Genomic DNA, 19,461 nt, shown 5'->3' on the forward strand with positions numbered 1-19,461 from the left:
CTACCCTAAAGAAGTATTTCAAATTAACCTCAGGATAAGGGATAAGTTTGTGAAGCTTTGTGCTCAGCTATCTTTAGCAGCTCCGTAAAGTGTGAATGGAGCAGGACTCGCGCTACTCCATTCACAACTCGGGGCCCCATTCTGCAGATTACAGTGGGGCCCAGGGGTCGGGCATCCCTTCACCCAGGATCTGACACTTATTATCTATCGTGTGGTTGGGGTATAAATAATTTTAATTTAGACTACCCCTTTAAAGCGTACCTGTCATAGTGCAAAAAAAAGAAAAAAAGAGATATGTTACTCAGGCCTCAATCCTGATCATGTGCACATCATTTTTATGTGTCTAGGACCTATATATCCAGAGATATAAGCATTTATCTGTTGGTGAGTTACTTTTTCATTGTGCAGGCTGGAGGGGGCGTGTCAGTCTGTCTCCCTCACAGGAGCAAGCCTGTGCAGTCAGCCAATCAGTACTCTCTACTCTGTAACCCTTTCCTCTCTGGTTTTATGCTGTACATGTTACACAGAGGAAGATGCTTGGAGCTTGCCTGCAGTAATCAGAAGACATTATGGTGAATTGATAACAGGATAAAATGTATAAATATAAGAATAGATCTTTATAAAATTAGTGCAAGGATTTTTTAGATAAAAGTACAGCATTTTTATGAATACATGTTCTATCTGTTTTATCTTCTCCTAGTAAAGCTGGATGCTAATCAGCATAGCTGTCACTATGTGTGTCATTCATCTTTCACAGAGTCCTGAATGTCTGATCAACTTCTTTGTCATTCAGGAGTCCGAGAAAGCTTTGACTATTTCAGCATGCTGGGAGTTGTAGTTTAGTAACAACTGAAGCTGCAATGTTTGTAAATAACTGTGTTAGAGCAGTGTTGCCTCCAGCTGTTGTAAAACTACAGCTCCCAGCATGTCCACACATCCTTTATCTGTAGTTTTGCATACACAATAGAAATCTCCTATACTGGATACCGGTATGCTTTACGTCCGGTATTCAGTATGCTGTAAAATCTAGACAAGTCTGTCTGGCTAAAAGACAAGCGACCCCTAGTGGCGGCTATTTTGAGCTTGAATTTCAGGTGAAAATGTAATATTTTTTTTTTAACAGGAGTATATTGTGAAATGTCATATTATAATGAGTCCTGCAATATATGAAAAGTTTTTAACAATGACAGTGCCTCTTTAAGGAGTCTATATAGGGAAGTGAGTTGGGGAGGGGGTGGGAGGGTGATAAATCAGGTTACCTACAATATGTGCAGGTTTTCTGATTTACCTCAGAAAGGGTCGATCTCTATCTCCTCTTATCTCTAAAAAAAAATTATCCTTTTTTTTTTCATAAATGTAATATAACTTTTAATGTGGGAGCTAGAAAAATATCCTTTGAACTAAGATGAAATGTGAGATGTTAATCCTGTAAAAGAAAAAAAATTAAAATCAAAGGCAGCAGAGTTACGCGGAGGTCAAAAAACTGCAATTTAATGCGGAGCCTGTCTGTCTCTCCTGTAAGTAAAACAAATTGAAAGCTTTCTGCAAGGAACCCTGAGCAGCGGATCTATTTTATAAGATATCGCCCCAGATTTGTGGCTGGTGGGGAATGACCATATATGGGGAAATTGTATATATATATATATATATATACACACACACACATAACTCAACGTATGTGTGTATGTATGTTCCAACTACTGAATGCCTGGATATATTTCCATTATACTTGGTTCACATGTCACTTATATGTCAAATAATAGTAAATAGTAGAGTTTGGGACGACCTGATACTGACAATCTCAGCAGAACGAGCGTTAAACACCAGAGCCCGGTGATGGGACTTCGGGTACAACACCTGATGGCATTACTCTAGGGCTACAAAGATTGCCCGGGAATTTTAAACATCCTGCCACCGGACCTTCGTCATGGTAAAGTATGATTTAACTGTCTGGCAGGCAGGGGCAGAGAAGAGTTAGTGTGGGGGCAGAAGAAGGGGACTGGGCAGGCAAGAGACAATTTATTGCTCACTGAGTGAGGGTGGAGAGAGAGGGCAGGGCAGTGTCGTTGCAGTGTGAAGTCCGGGGAAGACGAGCAGCCCATCACTGCTGGGTCTTCAGAAGACCGGGAAAGCTGGGTGGCACACAGGCCATGTCGGGTAGCCAGTTAAATTATAAAAAAGTTCCAACATAAACACTTTTTAAAATAGGTCATTCAATACTAATAAGACCTCAGCGAGGGTTATTGTGGTTGATGGGGAATCTACTGGGAAATGTACCTCAGGTGCTGGTTACCAGGTGGTGCACCAATAAGCCACTTTTTTGGCCATGACACTTCTATACAGGAGTAGGGTAGATACGATATGACAGCCCTTCACCAAAATGTTCCCTATCGGTTGAAGGTTATTATAACTTATGGAACATCATCTTTATTTGGGAAAAATTGCCACCAGATTTATGACCATGACCCCATTGTGCTACCTACTGAACAGAAGGGGATGGAGGGCAGGTATGGAACCAATAGGGATTCCTAAATAGGAAAAATGACTTCAATGGAGAGGACTATTCACTTCTAAGGAGCGAAAGAGTTGGAACAAAATCGACAGAGGACGTCAATGAAGGTGACGGTCCGAGAGGTCAGATTCGAGCACTTTCCCATATCCCAGGGTTTCCAAACTGAGACTATATAGTAGTTATATGTCTCTCCACTCAGCTCTATCAGTATACTGCAGCTGCTATCTCTATGGGATCAGGACATATAGTAGTTATATACCTCCCCTCCAGCTCTATCTGTATACTGCTATCTTTATGGGATCAGGATATATAGTAGTTATACAGCTCTCCTCCAGCTCTATCTGTATTCTGCAGCTGCTATATCTATGGGGTCAGGAAATATTGTAGACCTTCCCTCCAGCTCTATCTGTATACTGCTGCTCCTATCGCTATTGGATCAGGATATATATTAGTTATACCCACCCCCTCTAGCTCTATCTTTATACTGCTGCTGCTATCTCTATGGGATCAGGCTATATATAGTAGGTATACACCTCCCCTCCAGCTCTATCTGTATACTGCTGCTACTATCTCCATGGGATCAGGATAAATAGTAGTTATACACCTCCCCTCCAGCTCTATAGGTATACTGCTGCTGTTATCCCTATGGGATCAGGAGATAAAGTAGTTATATGCCTCCCCTCCAGCTCTATATGTATACTGCTGCTGCTATCTCTATGGGATCAGGCTATATATAGTAGGTATACACCTCCCCTCCAGCTCTATCTGTATACTGCTGCTACTATCTCCATGGGATCAGGATAAATAGTAGTTATACACCTCCCCTCCAGCTCTATATGTATATAAAATGCTGTAAAAATCTGTGAAAAATGCTGGAAAAATTAACTGTGTTAGCACAGCCTAAAGACTTGTGTCTGAAGAGGTTACCTGGGTGACCTCCAGCACCAGCAGCCTCATTAGATGACCAGCTGGAGTAATCAAACACCTGATCACCACCTGGAGGATTCATGGGAAATGTAGGCTGCATTACAGAACCCACATTATTGTTCATTTGCAAACCATAATGGAGTCTTTCCCATCCCTGCCACATGAGCAAAAAGAGGTAAGCGGAAGGTATACACAAGAACCCTTACATTATTCTCTAATAATAGCCTATCCTGCACTATATTAATGCTTGTGATATACACCAGGGAGATGTGCAGGAACAGGTGGAAGTAGAGGCCAGATTTGTCATCTGAAGGTGCGAGCGGGACAAAAAGCAATAATTCCTGATGAGACGCCTTATTTATACAGCAGAAGAGCCTTTCGTCCCTCGGAGGGGCTGGAACTTTTCCACTTATCCGTTAAGTCTTCGGTGTGACAAGGAGGCCAGCGACGGAGCTGCGGGAAATCTGCACACTTCTTTTGTTTGCATTTTTTGCCCAAACAAGGCAGCGGGCGGACGGTATGTGCTGGAAATACGAGTCTTAAAGCCTTGCAGGTTATTAGGAATCTGTGCCTGTGCCAAGGAAAAGGTAACAGCACCAAGACGCTGCCAATATTAACTCCTACCGCAGTCTGGCAGACAACACTGAATTGTCTCATTACAGTGGGAGATGTTAACCTCTGCAATCCTGAGTTGTGGGTCAGTGTTTCCCAACCAGTTTGCCTCCAGGTGTTCCAAGACTACAACTCCCAGCATGCCAGGACAGTCTTTGGCTGTCCGGGCATGTTGGGAGTTGTAGTTTTGCAACAGCTGGAGGCACCCTGGTTGGGACACACTGGTCTGACCATTAGTCTCCAACCTGTGGCTATCCAGCAGATGCAAAACTACAACTCTCAGCATGCCATCCTGGGAGTTGTAGTTTTGCAACAGCTGGAGGCACCTTGGTTGGGAAACACTGGTCCAAGCCATTAGTCTCCAACCTGTGGTTATAAAGCAGATGTAAAACTACAACTCTCAGCATGCCCGGACAGCCTTTGGCTGTCCGGGCATGCTGGCAGTTGTAGTTTTGCAACAGCTGGAGGCACCTTGGTTGGGAAATTAGTCTCCAACCTGGCTTGAAAACTACAACTACCAGCATGCCAGGACAGCCTTGTAAAGACAACACGTCAGAGCAGGACCTGCCTTCTCAGCCAATCAATGGGCAAGACGGGACACTGCTGCCGCAATATTAAAGGGGTACTCCGGTGGAAAACTATTTTTTTTTATTTTTTATTTTTTTTAATCAACTGGTGCCAGAAAGTTAAACAGATTTGTAAATTACTTCTATTAAAAAATCTTAATACTTCCAGTACTTACTAGCTGATGAATACTGCAGAAGAAATTATTTTCTTCTTGGAACACAGAGCTCTCTGCTGACATCACGAGCACAGTGCTCTCTGCTGACATCTCTGTCCATTTTAAGAACTGTCCAGAGTAAGAGAAAATCCCCATAGCAAACTTATGCTGCTCAGGACAGTTGCTAAAATGGACAGAGATGTCAGCAGAGAGCACTGTGGTCATGATGTCAGCAGAGAGCTCTGTGTTCCAAAAGAAAATAATTTCCTCTGTAGTATTCAGCAGCTAATAAGTGCTGGAAGGATTAAGATTTTTTAATAGAAGTCATTTACAAATCTGTTTAACTTTCTGGCACCAGTTGATTTACAAAAAAAAGTTTTCCAGCGGAGTGCCCCTTTAATGCAAAATACTGAGTAATTTTCTGTGTGTGAAGAAGACCTAAAAGCCCTGTACGTCCTCAGGACTCACCTGCAGTGTTCCCCCATAATGTGTATAAGTTATGTACTAAGAATAAAGGACCTTTGATATGGTCACATGGTTGTTAGTCACATGATAAGGGTTGTCACATGTTTAAAGGGGTTCTCCGGTGCTTACACATATTATCCCCTATCCAAAGGATAGGGGATAAGATGCCTGATTGCGGGAGTCCCGCCACTGGGGACCCCCGGGATCTTGCACGCGGCACCCTGTTTTTAATCAGTCCCTGGAGCGTGTTCGCTCCGGGTCTGATTACTGGCGACCACAGGGCCGGCAGCGCGTGACGTCATGCCTCCGCCCCCGTGTGATGTCACGCTCCGCCCCTCAATGCAAGCCGACGGGAGGGGCATAATATCTGTCACGCCCCCTCCTCCCATAGGCTTGCATTGAGGGGCGGAGCGTGACGTCACACGGGGGCGGAGGCATGACGTCACACGCTGCCGGCCCTGTGGTCGCCGGTAATCAGACCCGGAGCGAACACGCTCCAGGGACTGATTAAAAACGGGGTGCCGCGTGCAAGATCCCGGGGGTCCCCAGTGGCGGGACTCCCACGATCAGGCATCTTATGTGGGATAATATGTGTAAGCACCAGAGAACCCCTTTAAATATGTGACAACCCTTAAGTCACATGTTTTGTTACCCAGAGAGCACCAGGTGACCAGCAGCTAGCCTATGGGCTCCTTGCTCAGCCCCCCCCCCCCCCCCCCTTTATAAGGAATGGATGAGCTGCAATCTGCCTCTTTTGCTCTTACATCTCTCTTAGATCCTGAGGTCAAGTCCAGTCCAGACGTCTCAGATCCGGTGTCCAGCACATCTGGAGGCCTCAACCTAAATTACAGCCACAAGTCAGTAAGTCAAGTCATCTATGTCTGCTGTCACTATCTTCTGTCAAGTCTATTATAGTCAGCGTGGCTCTGCTAGAGTCTGTCCAAACACTGCAAGTCCCAGCAAACTGCGAGGTCCCCTGTGTTACCGGTCACCTCTCTGGGATCCTGGCCGAGCTGTAAAGACTGTTAGACCTGTTCAACTTCAGTAAAGCTACCGTTATCCTTAACCTGGCCTTGAACTATTTTTTACCCCTGCCTAACCTAGGACTAACATGATTACCCTCGGGTGGTTACATAGGCAAACCACGCCCTGGCGTCATGAACATGAAGGGGTTAATACCATCTGCCCTTGGGCAACACCATCTGCCCCTACACCTCACTTTGCACCCCGACACCACATAGTCTCCTCCCCTTCTGTGCACACAACTCCGATACAAACTTATGTCTCTCGATGGCGCTGGCACAGACAGTTCAGGATACAGACACATAGGCCTGCATATAAGCTACATACCCCATACAGTACGATTACAACTCCCAGCATGCCTTGACAATCACATGGAGGGAGCTGGGTAGCATGAGGGTAGGATCCTTAGTTCTGCCGCACTCTATCAGGCAGTAGTCTCTGTGATCTGTCGTTCTTGGCACATTGTGGTCTGGCCCCGTTGTACCTAAGTGATCATTAATATTTGCGCCCTGCAAGCGGTCTACTAGTGCTGTTTCCAAAACAAATGTTGCCATGGATTCAGATCAACGTTATTACGTGTGGTGGCCCAGTATGGGAGATGTTGCTCCGTATCCTTGCTGTCCTGTCAGGCAGCCTCCTTCAGTGTCCCCCGGGCCCCTTGCACCTATTTCCCCCCTGTACATATGTTCTGCAGTGTATTGTATTATAAAATGTGTTGTATCTTTAAGAGATATGTCATGTGATTCCAGTGACCAGATGACCCCAAGAGTGACCTATGGGCTCCCTGCTAGTCTCCCCCATATAAGCCCTGGGTCCAGTGCAGTCTTGTCTAGTGTGTGTTTCCAGAGTGTTGGAGACCTCAAAGTCCAGTCCTGCAGCCGCCATCAAGTCAAGTAAGATAAAGTCACAGCTTTATGAGTCAAGTCAGTCCCTGTCATCTGTCATGTCAGCGCGGTCTGCGTTCAATTGTCCAGTCCTACTACAAGTCCCAGCAAGCCCTTAAGGTCTCTGCGTCACTGGTCACCTCCTTGGGCCCTGGCTGAACTGTATAGACTTTACCATCTGTCTACCCTCAGTAAAGCTACCATTGTCCGTAACTTGGCATCAGAGTCTTTATTGCCCCCGTGCCTAGCCCAGGATCCAGCGGTATACCTTCGGGTGGTTATAGGCTAAACCCCACCCTGGCGTCACGAATACAAGGGGTTAATGCCATCTGCCCCTAGGGTAACAACATCTGCCCTCATCACACCCCACTACCACATACGTATTAGCAGCTAATCCTCTAACACGCTTTTTTTGGCACAGGAAGCAGAGTAACAATAGTTCAGCAACACCGAGTTCCAAACAACACAGTGGATGCTCCATCACATCAATATTAGATAGGTGGGGGTCTGACTCTCCGCACCCCTCGCTGATCTACAAGCCCTTCACTGTATAAGTAGCAGCTCCAGGCGTTTAGAGGCTGGTATTACAGCACAGTCCATTCACTTAACTCCTTCTTGACCTATGACATACGGCATGGTTCGGGTGTGAGAATATGGCTCGGTTATATAGCGGGCTCCATACCCGGTGGCTGCTGGCTGCTATCTGCAGCTGACCCCCACCAGTAATGCCTGACATTTAAATGATACGATCAGCAGCAATTGCGGCATTTAAAAAATGTTGACACACACATCCCTGGTGTTCGTAAGGGCAGCCTGAAGATTGTAGTAGGCCTCAGTACCTTCCAGTTTCGGCTATTGATACAGCCTGTACCAGTAGAGCACTGATCCATTAGATCAATGTAATGCATATGTGAAAATTGCCTAAAAAAAGGTCCTTAGAAGGACTTAAAAGTGTTAACAAAAAAAAAGGTAAAAATATCTCCCCCTAATACAAATTCTAATCAACCCCCTTTCCCCATAAAAATAATAAAACAAAAAAAAAAAAACATAATTACTGTCACCACGTGCAGAATTGCCCATACAATTAAACAAGCACATTCCTGATCCTTATGGTATATGGTAAAATTAAGGGGGCCAATGAATAGTAACTTTTTTTTTTTTTTTTAAATCAACTGGTGCCAGAAAGTTAAACAGATTTGTAAATTACGTATATAAAAAAAAATCTTAATCCTTCCAGTACTTATTTGCTGCTGAATACTACAGAGGAAATTCTTTTCTTTTTGGAACACAGAGCTCTCTGATGACATCACGAGCACAGTGCTCTCTGCTGACATCTCTGTCCATTTTAAGAACTGTCAGGAGTAGGAGAAAATCCCCCATAGCAAACATACGCCGCTCTGGACAGTTCCTAAAATGGACAGAGATGTCAGCAGAGAGCACTGTGCTCGTGATGTCAGCAGAGAGCTCTGTGTTCCAAAAAGAAAATAATTCCCTCTGTAGAATTCAGCAGCTAATTAAGTACCGGAAGGATTAAGATTTTTTTAATAGAAGTAATTTACAAATCTGTTTAACTTTCTGGCACCAGTTGCTAAAAAAATTTAATAAATAAAAAATAAAAATAAAAAATAATAAAAATATTTAAGCCTAAATATGACTCTGTCAGTGACAAAATAAAAACACTTTGACTCTAAGAAGGTGAGGAGAAAGAAAACTTAAACCAAAAATTTTAATTTGGTGGGGGGGGGGGGGGGGGAGGGGTATTGTATTGAGTTTATATGTACTGCAACCCCCCTTATATTAGCTGATCGTCCGAGGTGGGGAGAATCAGACCCCCAATGATGTCATATTATTAGCCTACGGATTTTAGAGAGCTGCCTGCCTGTAACATAGGCAATATATAGCATCATGGCATGAAGGCAGGTGTACCGTATGGTACTATTATGTTGTAAATGTATGACAGCACAGCATTTTATGTGCTACATGTTTATATCACTATAATGTATATACACTATACAACACTTAGGCGTTCACTGTGTGGGTGATAGTCGCACTGTATGGTGCTATTATGTAGGAATTGTATTACTTGTGTGTATATTTATTGAATGGAAGTAACATAAAACCACCGTATAGAAGTGCTACTGTTCTTCCCCGACCAGCCATACACAAGGTTGACAGGTGGAAAGAATGACAGGGATTATCTGTTGACAATGGTGTCTGTCGGAGGTGGGGTATAGGAGTCAGCGAGTGACCAGTCCGTTCTTAAAGGGGTACTCCACCCCTAGACATCTTATCCCCTATCCAAAGGATAGGGGATAACATGTCTGATCGTGGGGGTCCCGCAGCTGGGACCCCCGCGATCTCTATGCAGCAGCCGGTATTCGTTTAGACTGTTGGGTGCAGGCGGCGGGGGTCATGATGTCACACCACGCCCCCTCAATGCATGTCTATGGGAGGGGGCGTGGCAGCCGCCACGCCCCCTCCCATAGACTTGCATTGAGGGGTGTGGTGTGACATCACGAGGGCGCGTGCTCATGGCGTCCCGACCCCCACCGCCCGCTTCAAGCGTTGGGAACAAAATGTTCCCAACGCTGGGGCAGCAGAGTACCCCTTTAAAGTTAATGTTGGAAGCAGGAAAAAATTGCCAAGGGTAAGGATCAGATCCACTGTAACAAGGCTATGTTCACACGAGCGTAAAATGTGCAGATGGTCTCCCGGAAAAATACCGGCAGACATTCCGCACATTTGGCAGATACGCATTTCCTTGTGGTCTCCACAGAAAGAATGGACTTTTTTGGGGAATTTTTTCGGCGGATGTCGGAATCGGAATTTCCCTGGCAGAAATATCTGGTGTGTAAATTCTGCCGTGTGAAAAACGCAGCAGAATTCCGTTGAAATCAATGAGACTCTGCTGCAGTGGAATGTCCGTGTGGAATATTCCGTGCTGACATTCCGCACAAGTTCGGCCTGTGTGAACAAACCCTAATAAGGGGTCAGTGCCATTGTATTGATAACCTATAACAATAGCCAGCGTTTTGCCTATGGCAGCCTTGGCGTAGTAAACACGTACCGATAGTCTCCATGGTGTCCCGCTCTTCTATAAGGAGTTGTGCTCGGGGAATATCTATGTGCATTCTGAGGGTCTGCTGCTTGTTCAGCGTGTCTGACGTCCGAGTATTCTTACTGGGAACAGAAGAAGGGAACAGAAACGGTCAATAATGCAAACTCAAAAATACAGCATTAGTATTAAAGTGGTACTCCGGTGGAAAACTTTTTTTTTTTTTTTAAATCAACTGGTGCCAGAAAGTTAAACAGATTTGTAAATTACTTCTATTTAAAAACCTTAATCCTTTCAGTACTTATTAGCAGCTGTATGCTACAGAGGAAATTCTATTCTTTTTGAATTTCTATTTTGTCTTGTCCACAGTGCTCTCTGCTGACACCTGATGCCCGTATCAGGAATTGTCAAGAGCAGGAATAAATCCCCATGGACAGTTCCTGACACGGACAGAGGTGTCAGCAGAGAGCACTGTGGACAAGACAAAAAAGAAATTCAAAAAGAATAGAATTTCCTCTGTAGCATACATCTGCTAATAAGTACTGACAGGATTAAGATTTTTTTAATAGAAGTAATTTACAAATCTGTTTTACTTTCTGGCGCCAGTTCATAAAAAATAAATAAAAAGGTTTTCCACCAGAGTACCCCTTTAAGCATCAATCTATAACACTGGTAAATGACTCATTATGTTATAGCCCTTAATGCAGGGTTTTGTGTGCCTCCAGCTGTTACAAAACTACAACTTCCAGCATGCCCGGACTCCCTATGTTATAGCCCTTAATGCATGGTTTTGTGTGCCTCCAGCTGTTACAAAACTACAACTTCCAGCATTCCCGGACTCCCTAAGTTATAGCCCTTAATGCATGGTTTTGTGTGCCTCCAGCTGTTACAAAACTATAACTTCCAGCATGCCCGGACTCCCTATGTTATAGCCCTTAATGCAGGGTTTTGTGTGCCTCCAGCTGTTACAAAACTATAACTTCCAGCATGCCCGGACAGCTGCAGGCTGTCCGGGCATGCTGGGAGTTGTAGTTTAGCAACAGCTGGAGGTACGCTGTTTGGAAAACACTGCCTTAATGGATGTATATCACATCTAGGTGAACCGACATCAAGCGCACCATGTGTCTGCACTTTCCTAGCACTTCTGTTTAATGACGTCCTGGCTGTCTGCCTCCTGCAGTCACAGGAAGCTCAAATAATAACGTAGAAGTGGGGTAATAAAACCATAAAATCAAAGTTTATTCCGTCCTGTTTACAGGAATCTGATGGCTGTAAGATGCTCAACACAGAGCCCACCGACATCGCCCGGAGGTGATCTTAAAGGGCAAGTCCACTTTAGATGACGTTTCACCGTTTACATCTACATTGTAACTTTGCAAATACTTTAAAAAAATAAACTAATAAATGAATAAAGAATTATGGAAATACTTATTTTAGAGAGACATTTTTTTCTTCAATGGGAGCCCAGGTGCAAACTGAAATAAGGCTCCTCCGGCTTGGAAAAAATTGTTCTAAAGGTCTAATTGTTCTATTTCACGCTGCAGGAAATCTGCTGAGGATTCTGCTGCGAGCAGACACACAGGGCTAACTGGCCGCAGCTCTGTGTGTGCAGTAAGGATTGGAGGCTAGCTCTGTGTGTGCAGTAAGGATTGGAGGCTAGCTCTGTGTGTGCAGTAAGGTTTGGAGGCTAGCATTGTGTGTGCAGTAAGGAATGGAGGCTAGCTCTGTGTGTGCAGTAAGGAATGGAGGCTAGCTCTGTGTGTGCAGCAAGGAATGGAGGCTAGCTCTGTGTGTGCAGTAAGGATTGGAGGCTAGCTCTGTGTGTGCAGTAAGGATTGGAGGCTAGCTCTGTGTGTGCAGTAAGGTTTGGAGGCTAGCATTGTGTGTGCAACAAGGAATGGAGGCTAGCTCTGTGTGTGCAGTAAGGATTGGAGGCTAGCTCTGTGTGTGCAGTAAGGTTTGGAGGCTAGCATTGTGTGTGCAGTAAGGATTGGAGGCTAGCTCTGTGTGTGCAGTAAGGAATGGAGGCTAGCTCTGTGTGTGCAGTAAGGATTGGAGGCTAGCTCTGTGTGTGCAGTAAGGATTGGAGGCTAGCTCTGTGTGTGCAGTAAGGTTTGGAGGCTAGCATTGTGTGTGTGCAGTATGGTTTGGAGGCTAGCCCTTTGTGTGCAGTAAAGTTTGGAGGCTAGCATTGTGTGTGTGCAGTATGGTTTGGAGGCTAGCTCTGTGTGTATGCAGTAAAGTTTGGAGGCTAGCTCTGTGTGTGCAGTATGGTTTGGAGGCTAGCTGTGTGTTCAGTAAGGTTTGGAGGCTAGAATTGTGTGTGCAGTATGGTTTGGAGGCTAGCCCTGTGTGTGCAGTATGGTTTGGAGGCTAGCCCTTTGTGGGCAGTAAGGTTTGAAGGCTAGCAATGTGTGTGTGCAGTTAAGGTTTGAAGGCTAGCATTGTGTGTGTGCAGTAAGGTTTGAAGGCTAGCATTGTGTGTGTGCAGTATGGTTTGGAGGCTAACCCTGTGTGTGCAGTAAGGTTTGGTGGCTAGCACTGTGTGTGCAGTAAGGTTTGGAGGCTAGCTCTGTGTGTACAATAAGGTTTGGAGGCTAGCTCTGTGTGTGCAGTAAGGTTTGGAGGCTCGCATTGTGTGTACAATAAGGTTTGGAGGCTAGCTCTGTGTGTGCAGTAAGGTTTGGAGGCTAGCCCTGTGTGTGCAGTAAGGTTTGGAGGCTAGCCCTGTGTGTGCAGTAAGGTTTGGAGGCTAGCCCTGTGTGTACAATAAGGTTTGGAGGCTATCTCTGTGTGTGCAGTAAGGTTTGGAGGCTAGCCCTGTGTGTACAATAAGGTTTGGAGGATAGCTCTGTGTGTGCAAGTATTGGAGGCTCGCATTGTGTGTGCAGTTTGGTGGCTAGCCCTGTCTGCTCGTAGCAGAATCCATAGAATTTAATCTGCGGTCATAAACTCAAGAGAAGCAGCAGAGAACCTTGTTTCCACCACCTAAAGGTGCCACATTATAAGTAGTAACACTGTTTGCATCAGGCGATAACCTGATTTCCATGCAAGAACATTAGGAGCCATTCGCAGCTTTTTCTTGTGATAATAGTTGATGGCCAAGTGTTTCAGGAGCCAAATCTGTGATTATCAGATGATCTAAGAAGATCTCATATTGTCTAAAAAGACAAATTTGCTTCTTTCTCCTGTTATACTCCACAGCATATGCCATAACTATCTGATAGATGCAGGTCTCATCTTTGGGACCCTCACCTATCTTCAAATCAAGGGTTCTCCAACCTTGTTACCGGAAGTGGTTGAGAAGTCTGAAAATGGCTGTCTATGTATACTTAAAGGGGTACTCCTCCCCTAGACATCTTATCCCCTATCCAAAGGATAGGGAATAAGATGTCCGATTTCGGCTGCGGCACCCCAGACATCTGTGCACAGAGCGAACTTCGCTCCATGCCGGATGACTGGTAATGCGGGGAGGAGGCTTGTGACATCATGGCCACACCCCGCTCGTGACGTCACAACCATGCCACCTTCCCATAGGCTTGCATTGAGGGGGCATGACCGTGATGTCACAAGCCTCCCGCGCTGCACCCTACGCTCTAAACGAACTCTGGGTGCAGCAGGGTGATAGCGGGGGTCCCCAGAGGAGGGACCCCCCACGATCAGACATCTTATTCCCTATCCTTTGGATAAGAGATAAGATGACTAGGGGCGGAGTACCTCTTTAGCTGACATGGCTTTATTGGGAGGTGTGTAAACAATACAACACCATGAGCTATATGGTTTCCATAACTCCCATTACCATCAATGGGAGATTTTTCTATGAGTTTTCATGGTTTTGGATTGTGAGAAGCAGTTTTAGCAGTGGTCGTGCGCTTACATTTTTTTCTCTGCGGGTGATACACATCACACGACCACCTTCTCAGCAACATGAAATGACCCCATGAACTTTACGAAGGCCAATAAATAGATCTCAGACACCTATATTAACTTACGGACAAATAATCCAATTTTGCACCTAAAGCTGATTATATTGTTAAGGGATTTCCATCAGTTGTATGACTCACCAGGGCTGAGTATTCTAGGAAGAAGAAAACTACAATATATGGACTTTAAGGGTAGTAACCTTTAGGTGGCACTAGAGAGACAGTTTTTCTATCCTTCTGGAGGAGAGCTATTTTGCATATTTATTTTCCCAGGTATCATTGCTCCCTATCAGTTAGATGGCCCCAAGGAGGATGAGTGTCTTTTTAGGAGTATCTTTTCCAGGGCCGCCGTCAGGGGGGTACAGCCAGTAATCCAGGGGCCCGGGCTCCCGCTGCACCCCCTGCACGTTTTAGATACAAAAACCCCCTGCAGCCGCCGCAGCACAGAAGCAGGGGACCACTATTTACACAGCAGTCTCCTGCTTCCATGGCCAGTCCAGGACACATTAAACTATAAGTGTATCTTACAGACTTGCCTATAGTTAAATGTGGCGCTCGGGCTCAGCTGATTGACAGAGCGAAGAGCCATTGGCTCCTCGCCCAGTCAATCACTCTTGTGGGCCGCCCATATTATGCAGGTGCTGACAAGAGGCCCGGGCATCCGTCCTCTGCGCTCCGGTACATAAATGACATCATCATGCGCCAGAGCACAGACCGGAGAAGAAGACAGAAGGGAAGAGGTCATGGACCGCGCTGGAGCCAGGTAAATATGTATTTTTGTTTTCTATTGATACCTAAGGGGGGTCATTATTCCTACCTAAGGGGGCAACTGATAATTACCTAAGGGGGCTACTGATAACTACCTAAGGGGGCTACTGATAACTACCTAAGGGGGCTACTGATAACTACCTAAGGGGGATACTGATAACTTCCTAAGGGGGATACTGATAACTACATAAGGGGGCTACTGATTGCTACCTAACAGGGCTACTGCTATTACTACATAAGGGGGCTACTGATTACTACCTGAGGGAGCTCCTGATTACACCTAAGGGGGCTACTGCTATTACTACCTAAGGAGGCTGCTGGCTATTACTACCTTAGAGGGTGCTGCTGGCTATTACTAAGGGGGCTGCTTCTATTATTACCTAAAAGGGGCTGCCACTACTATTACCTAAAGGGGGCTGCTGCTAATACCTACCAAAAGGGGGCTGCTGCTACTCCTACCTAAAAGGGGGCGGGGCTACTACTGTATATGGGGGACTGTAACTATATACAGGGAGACCTACCTAAAGGGAATAGCCCCTACTTATAGGGGGCTGCTACTGCATTCAGGGAGTAACTATCTATAGGGGGCAGCTATCTACACGGGGGCCTACCTACAGGTGGTACCTCCCTGCACTGGACACCTGTGTAATGAGGGAAACTATGTGAAAGGACCTGTCTCCTTTCTGGAGCAACCTAACTACCTAATGGGTGGTGGACGGAACCAACCTACTCTTTCCCAACCCACTTATCTAGCCACCGTATTATTACTGTATGGATTGTTATAGGTTCAGGAAAAGTGGGGAGCCTAAAATGTTTGTCTGGCAGGTTCTGTGGAGACGAGTTGTGAAAGGAAGAAATTGTCATGACGGTCGTGGCTGGAAGAAGAAGAAAAAGGAAAATGAATGACACCGATCAGAGAAGACGTCACCTGATGTAACTGTATGTAATCCCTTATATGGTCTGCAGAGCCTGTGTAGAGCTAATATCTACTACTATATGGTCACTGTATGGGGGGAATATTTCCTCCTTGTATACTGGTAATATTGGTCTCAGTATACAGGATTTGGTCAGTAACAGTATGATGGTAATATGTATAGTGATAAAATTCCTCCTTGTATACTGGTATTATTGGTAGCATTGGTCTCAGTATACAGGATTTGGTCAGTAACAGTATGATGATAATATGTATGGTGATACTATTTTCTCCTTCCTTCCCCATTGAACTAAAGGGCTCTTGTTTTTCTTGTCCTGTGGTTTAAATGAATTTTTTTTATTGATGATTGGGAAGATAGCGGGCAGGCCCTTGGGGGAGGGGGGGGGGGCATAGGTGGGGAGGAGTCAGGTGTGTGTGTGTGTGGGGGGGGGGGGGGGGTGGCCCAGGCCTTGAGCTGTGTAAGGGGCCCCAAAATTTCTGATGGCAGCCCTGATCTTTTATAGTATTTTTTTTTCTTTATTCTGACAGAAGGCAACTACTGAACAACTGAAGGACTCCTTTTCAGTTTGTTGTTTTCGTGTCAATGATGGAATACAATTTCACACAATTTGGATGGTTCAGCATCTTTGAGGAGAAAAGTATTACATCAGTCTGTTATTAAAGTAACAGTAAGTGGCATGTAGTGTCAAACATCTAAAAAGGGGCTAAAGGTATCCATCATCCTGACACAACCGGCCCAATTATTGTGTTCTGTGCAAAAGAGGAAAACGGTGAAGACGGGAAAGTCAGGAATAATTCCACCAATTTATAAGATTATTCTCACCGCGTTCTCTCTAAATACCATAAGACAGAACTTAACTGAGGTGAACATGTTCTTATTTCTAGATCTCAAAAATAAAGGACATTTTTAACTGTCTAGATAGTAGACTGGACGCAATTTTTTTTGTAATTTGTCTATTGATATGAATGGAGTTCTGTCCACACAACCAACGTGGTCCATTCTGGAAATCATGAGGAAAGAGTAAATAGAGCCGTTGGCCCGAGTCCTTCACCATTGTCCTAATATAAATGGTTTCTGGTGTTCTCTAAAGTGTTGGGACTGCTATGAAATTTCTTCAATTTCTACACTTTAAAGGGGTACTCCGCATCTTATCCCCTATCCAAAGGATAACGGATAAGATGTCTGATCGTGGTGGTCCCGCATCTGGGGCCCCCGCGATCTCCTGAAGCACCCGGTGTTCTAAACAAATGCCAGGTCCCTGCGGCAGTGATGTCACGGACACGCCCCCCTGTGACATCACGCCCCCTCCATTCATGTCTATGGAAGGGGGCGTGTAATGCCCCCTCCAATAGACATGAATGGAGGGGGAGTGGCAAGGGGTTGGGGGGTTGGGGCATGGCCGTGACGTCACGATCATGGCCTCAGGTTCTGAGCGTCTGAACAAAATGTTCAGAGCGCTGGAGCACCAGAGTATCCCTTTAAGTCAATATTTATTCACTACAGAGAAGCCTCAAGGAATCTAGATGTGCATATAAAATATTTATCAGGACAGCATCACCAAAAAGGCGCTATGTAAAGACATCATGCCAGTGTTACGTCTTGTGGACAGAATATAATGTGTTATACTGCTGTGTGAGATCACCCTAACTTGGAGTAACCAGTGGTTCTGGTTAGAGTATGAACCCTTAAGGGCCCAATATATTGTTTACGTCACAAATGGTTCATCATTAAGACCCATTTCGTATAATATAGCGATGAATTGCTGGAACAATGGTTTGGGACCAAAGGGGTAATGTTTCTTCTTGAGGAGAGCGCCATAAAGGTGCGTGAAGTCTTATAAGCCATTCACGTGTTAGTACCCCTTTGCTTGGGTGTCAGCATACATTTATACTTTCTGGGTAATCTCATAGCCCAAAACTTACGTGATCAGATGGATTCCCGGAAGCTTGATGCTGGGAGTCCCATAGACTTCCATGGGACCTCCAGCGCTGGACTTTTGGGAATCTGTCTGAGAACATGAGTCTCAAAGTTGAAGAGACTAACACTTTTAAGCTCTACTGGTAATTCTAGGAAGAAGCATACGTAGCTCTCTTACATGGACCAGAAGTAGCCTTCCCTATAAGTCACTATTTGACTCCTTTAAGAAGCCTTAGAACATGACTGGGGATTTAATAAGCCAAGTCAGAAATTTCGCCAGAAGGAAAGATGGCTAACTTTCCCTTCTGAGGGAGTTTTTGGCTTGGCTTATTAAATCCCCAGTCATGTTGTTAGGCTCCTTTACGGGAGTTAAAGTAACTGTCCTCAACAAAAACTTTTTATTCAATGTAGATAATACTATTATATGAATATTTGTAATATACTTTGGTAAAAATGTGTATATTTTGTCCCTGCAGCTATTGCATGTGTGTCTCTATGAGGAGACCAAATACAGGAAGTGAGGGTGGACAAGCAGGGCTCTGTACACTGAGGACAAGCAGGGCTCTGTACACTGAGGACAAGCAGGGCTCTGTACACTGAGGACAAGCAGGGCTCTGTACACTGAGGACAAGCAGGGCTCTGTACACTGAGGACAAGCAGGGCTCTGTACACTGAGGACAAGCAGGGCTCTGTACACTGAGGCTCTGTGACATGTTCCCGGCTCTCATATCAGAATGATTGACAAGTGAGGAGCCTGTACAGAGCCCTGCTTGTCCCACCCTCACTTCCTGCATTTGGTCTCCTCATAGAGAAACACAGACAATAGCTGCAGGGACAGCATTTTTTTAACCGAAAAATATACACATATTACAAATATACATATATTGGTATTATCTACATTATATAAAAAAGTTTTTGTTGATGACAGGTACACTTTAAACATTTACCTGAATTGGGAACCCACCTCAAAAAGAGAGCTGCTTTGGAATAATGGTGGAAATTCTACAAGAACTCAAGATGAGGAAGACCACAGTATGTTTTAGAGGTCAATTACTTATTTTTAGTCTACAGTCTTAGTCCGCAGTACAATTTTCCTACTACCCCAGAATGTAACCCAAACTCCTCATGACAGCAGTGTCAGGTCTACGGTTTGGCATCACGACAGTGAATTATAGGAGATGGATTCAGATCATTGACAGTAACAGTAATGAGACCAATTCTCCAAGATGTCTCAGTTATCCGCACCGCCTGCACTTGCTCAAGGGGGAAGCGTGATCATTTTAACAAGTCATTTACATTTTATGCTGGAAGAAGATCTGCCTGTTCCTACATGTTTCATTGAGGGAAAACGGAGACAACAAGAACACAATTAAATAGGAAAAATAAGGGAAGAAATATATACAATGAATAGCAAATTTTTACAAAACGTCCCATGTGATCCTCTTACCTCATGAGCATTTCAGCCAAACTTTTAGCATCTGAAATGAAAAAAAAAATAAAAAAAGATACATCAGATCATCAAAAATACACAAGTCTATACCAGAAGTTTATTACATTCATCTATATGCAGCCAAGGTTGTGTTGTATAAGATATTTGGAAGCTGCTCTTGACTTTTGGGACACATTCCAAAAACACTATGCTATTGAATGCAAAATAGCAAATATATAGAGCCGGCCTCATGGTCAATGACTACAGGGTGTAGGGTACAAGGAGGAAAA

The 19,461-nt window shown here is 44.8% G+C and overlaps 1 protein-coding gene across 3 annotated transcripts in view; it reads right to left on the reverse strand.

Annotated features, from left to right (window-relative positions):
• The window catches only part of DSCAM (DS cell adhesion molecule), a 586,110-nt gene that overhangs the window by 69,142 nt on the left and 497,507 nt on the right, over positions 1-19,461 (reverse strand). For all 3 annotated transcript variants that reach the window (XM_056559695.1, XM_056559697.1, XM_056559696.1), the window contains 2 exons: positions 19,190-19,220; positions 10,212-10,324 (listed from right to left, as the gene is read on the reverse strand). In XM_056559695.1, coding sequence (XP_056415670.1) covers positions 10,212-10,324; positions 19,190-19,220 — 144 coding nt within the window. The remainder of the gene's footprint in view (positions 1-10,211; positions 10,325-19,189; positions 19,221-19,461) is intronic.

Source organism: Hyla sarda, chromosome 2 (genome assembly GCF_029499605.1).
Source record: "Hyla sarda isolate aHylSar1 chromosome 2, aHylSar1.hap1, whole genome shotgun sequence".
NCBI lineage: Eukaryota > Metazoa > Chordata > Amphibia > Anura > Hylidae > Hyla > Hyla sarda.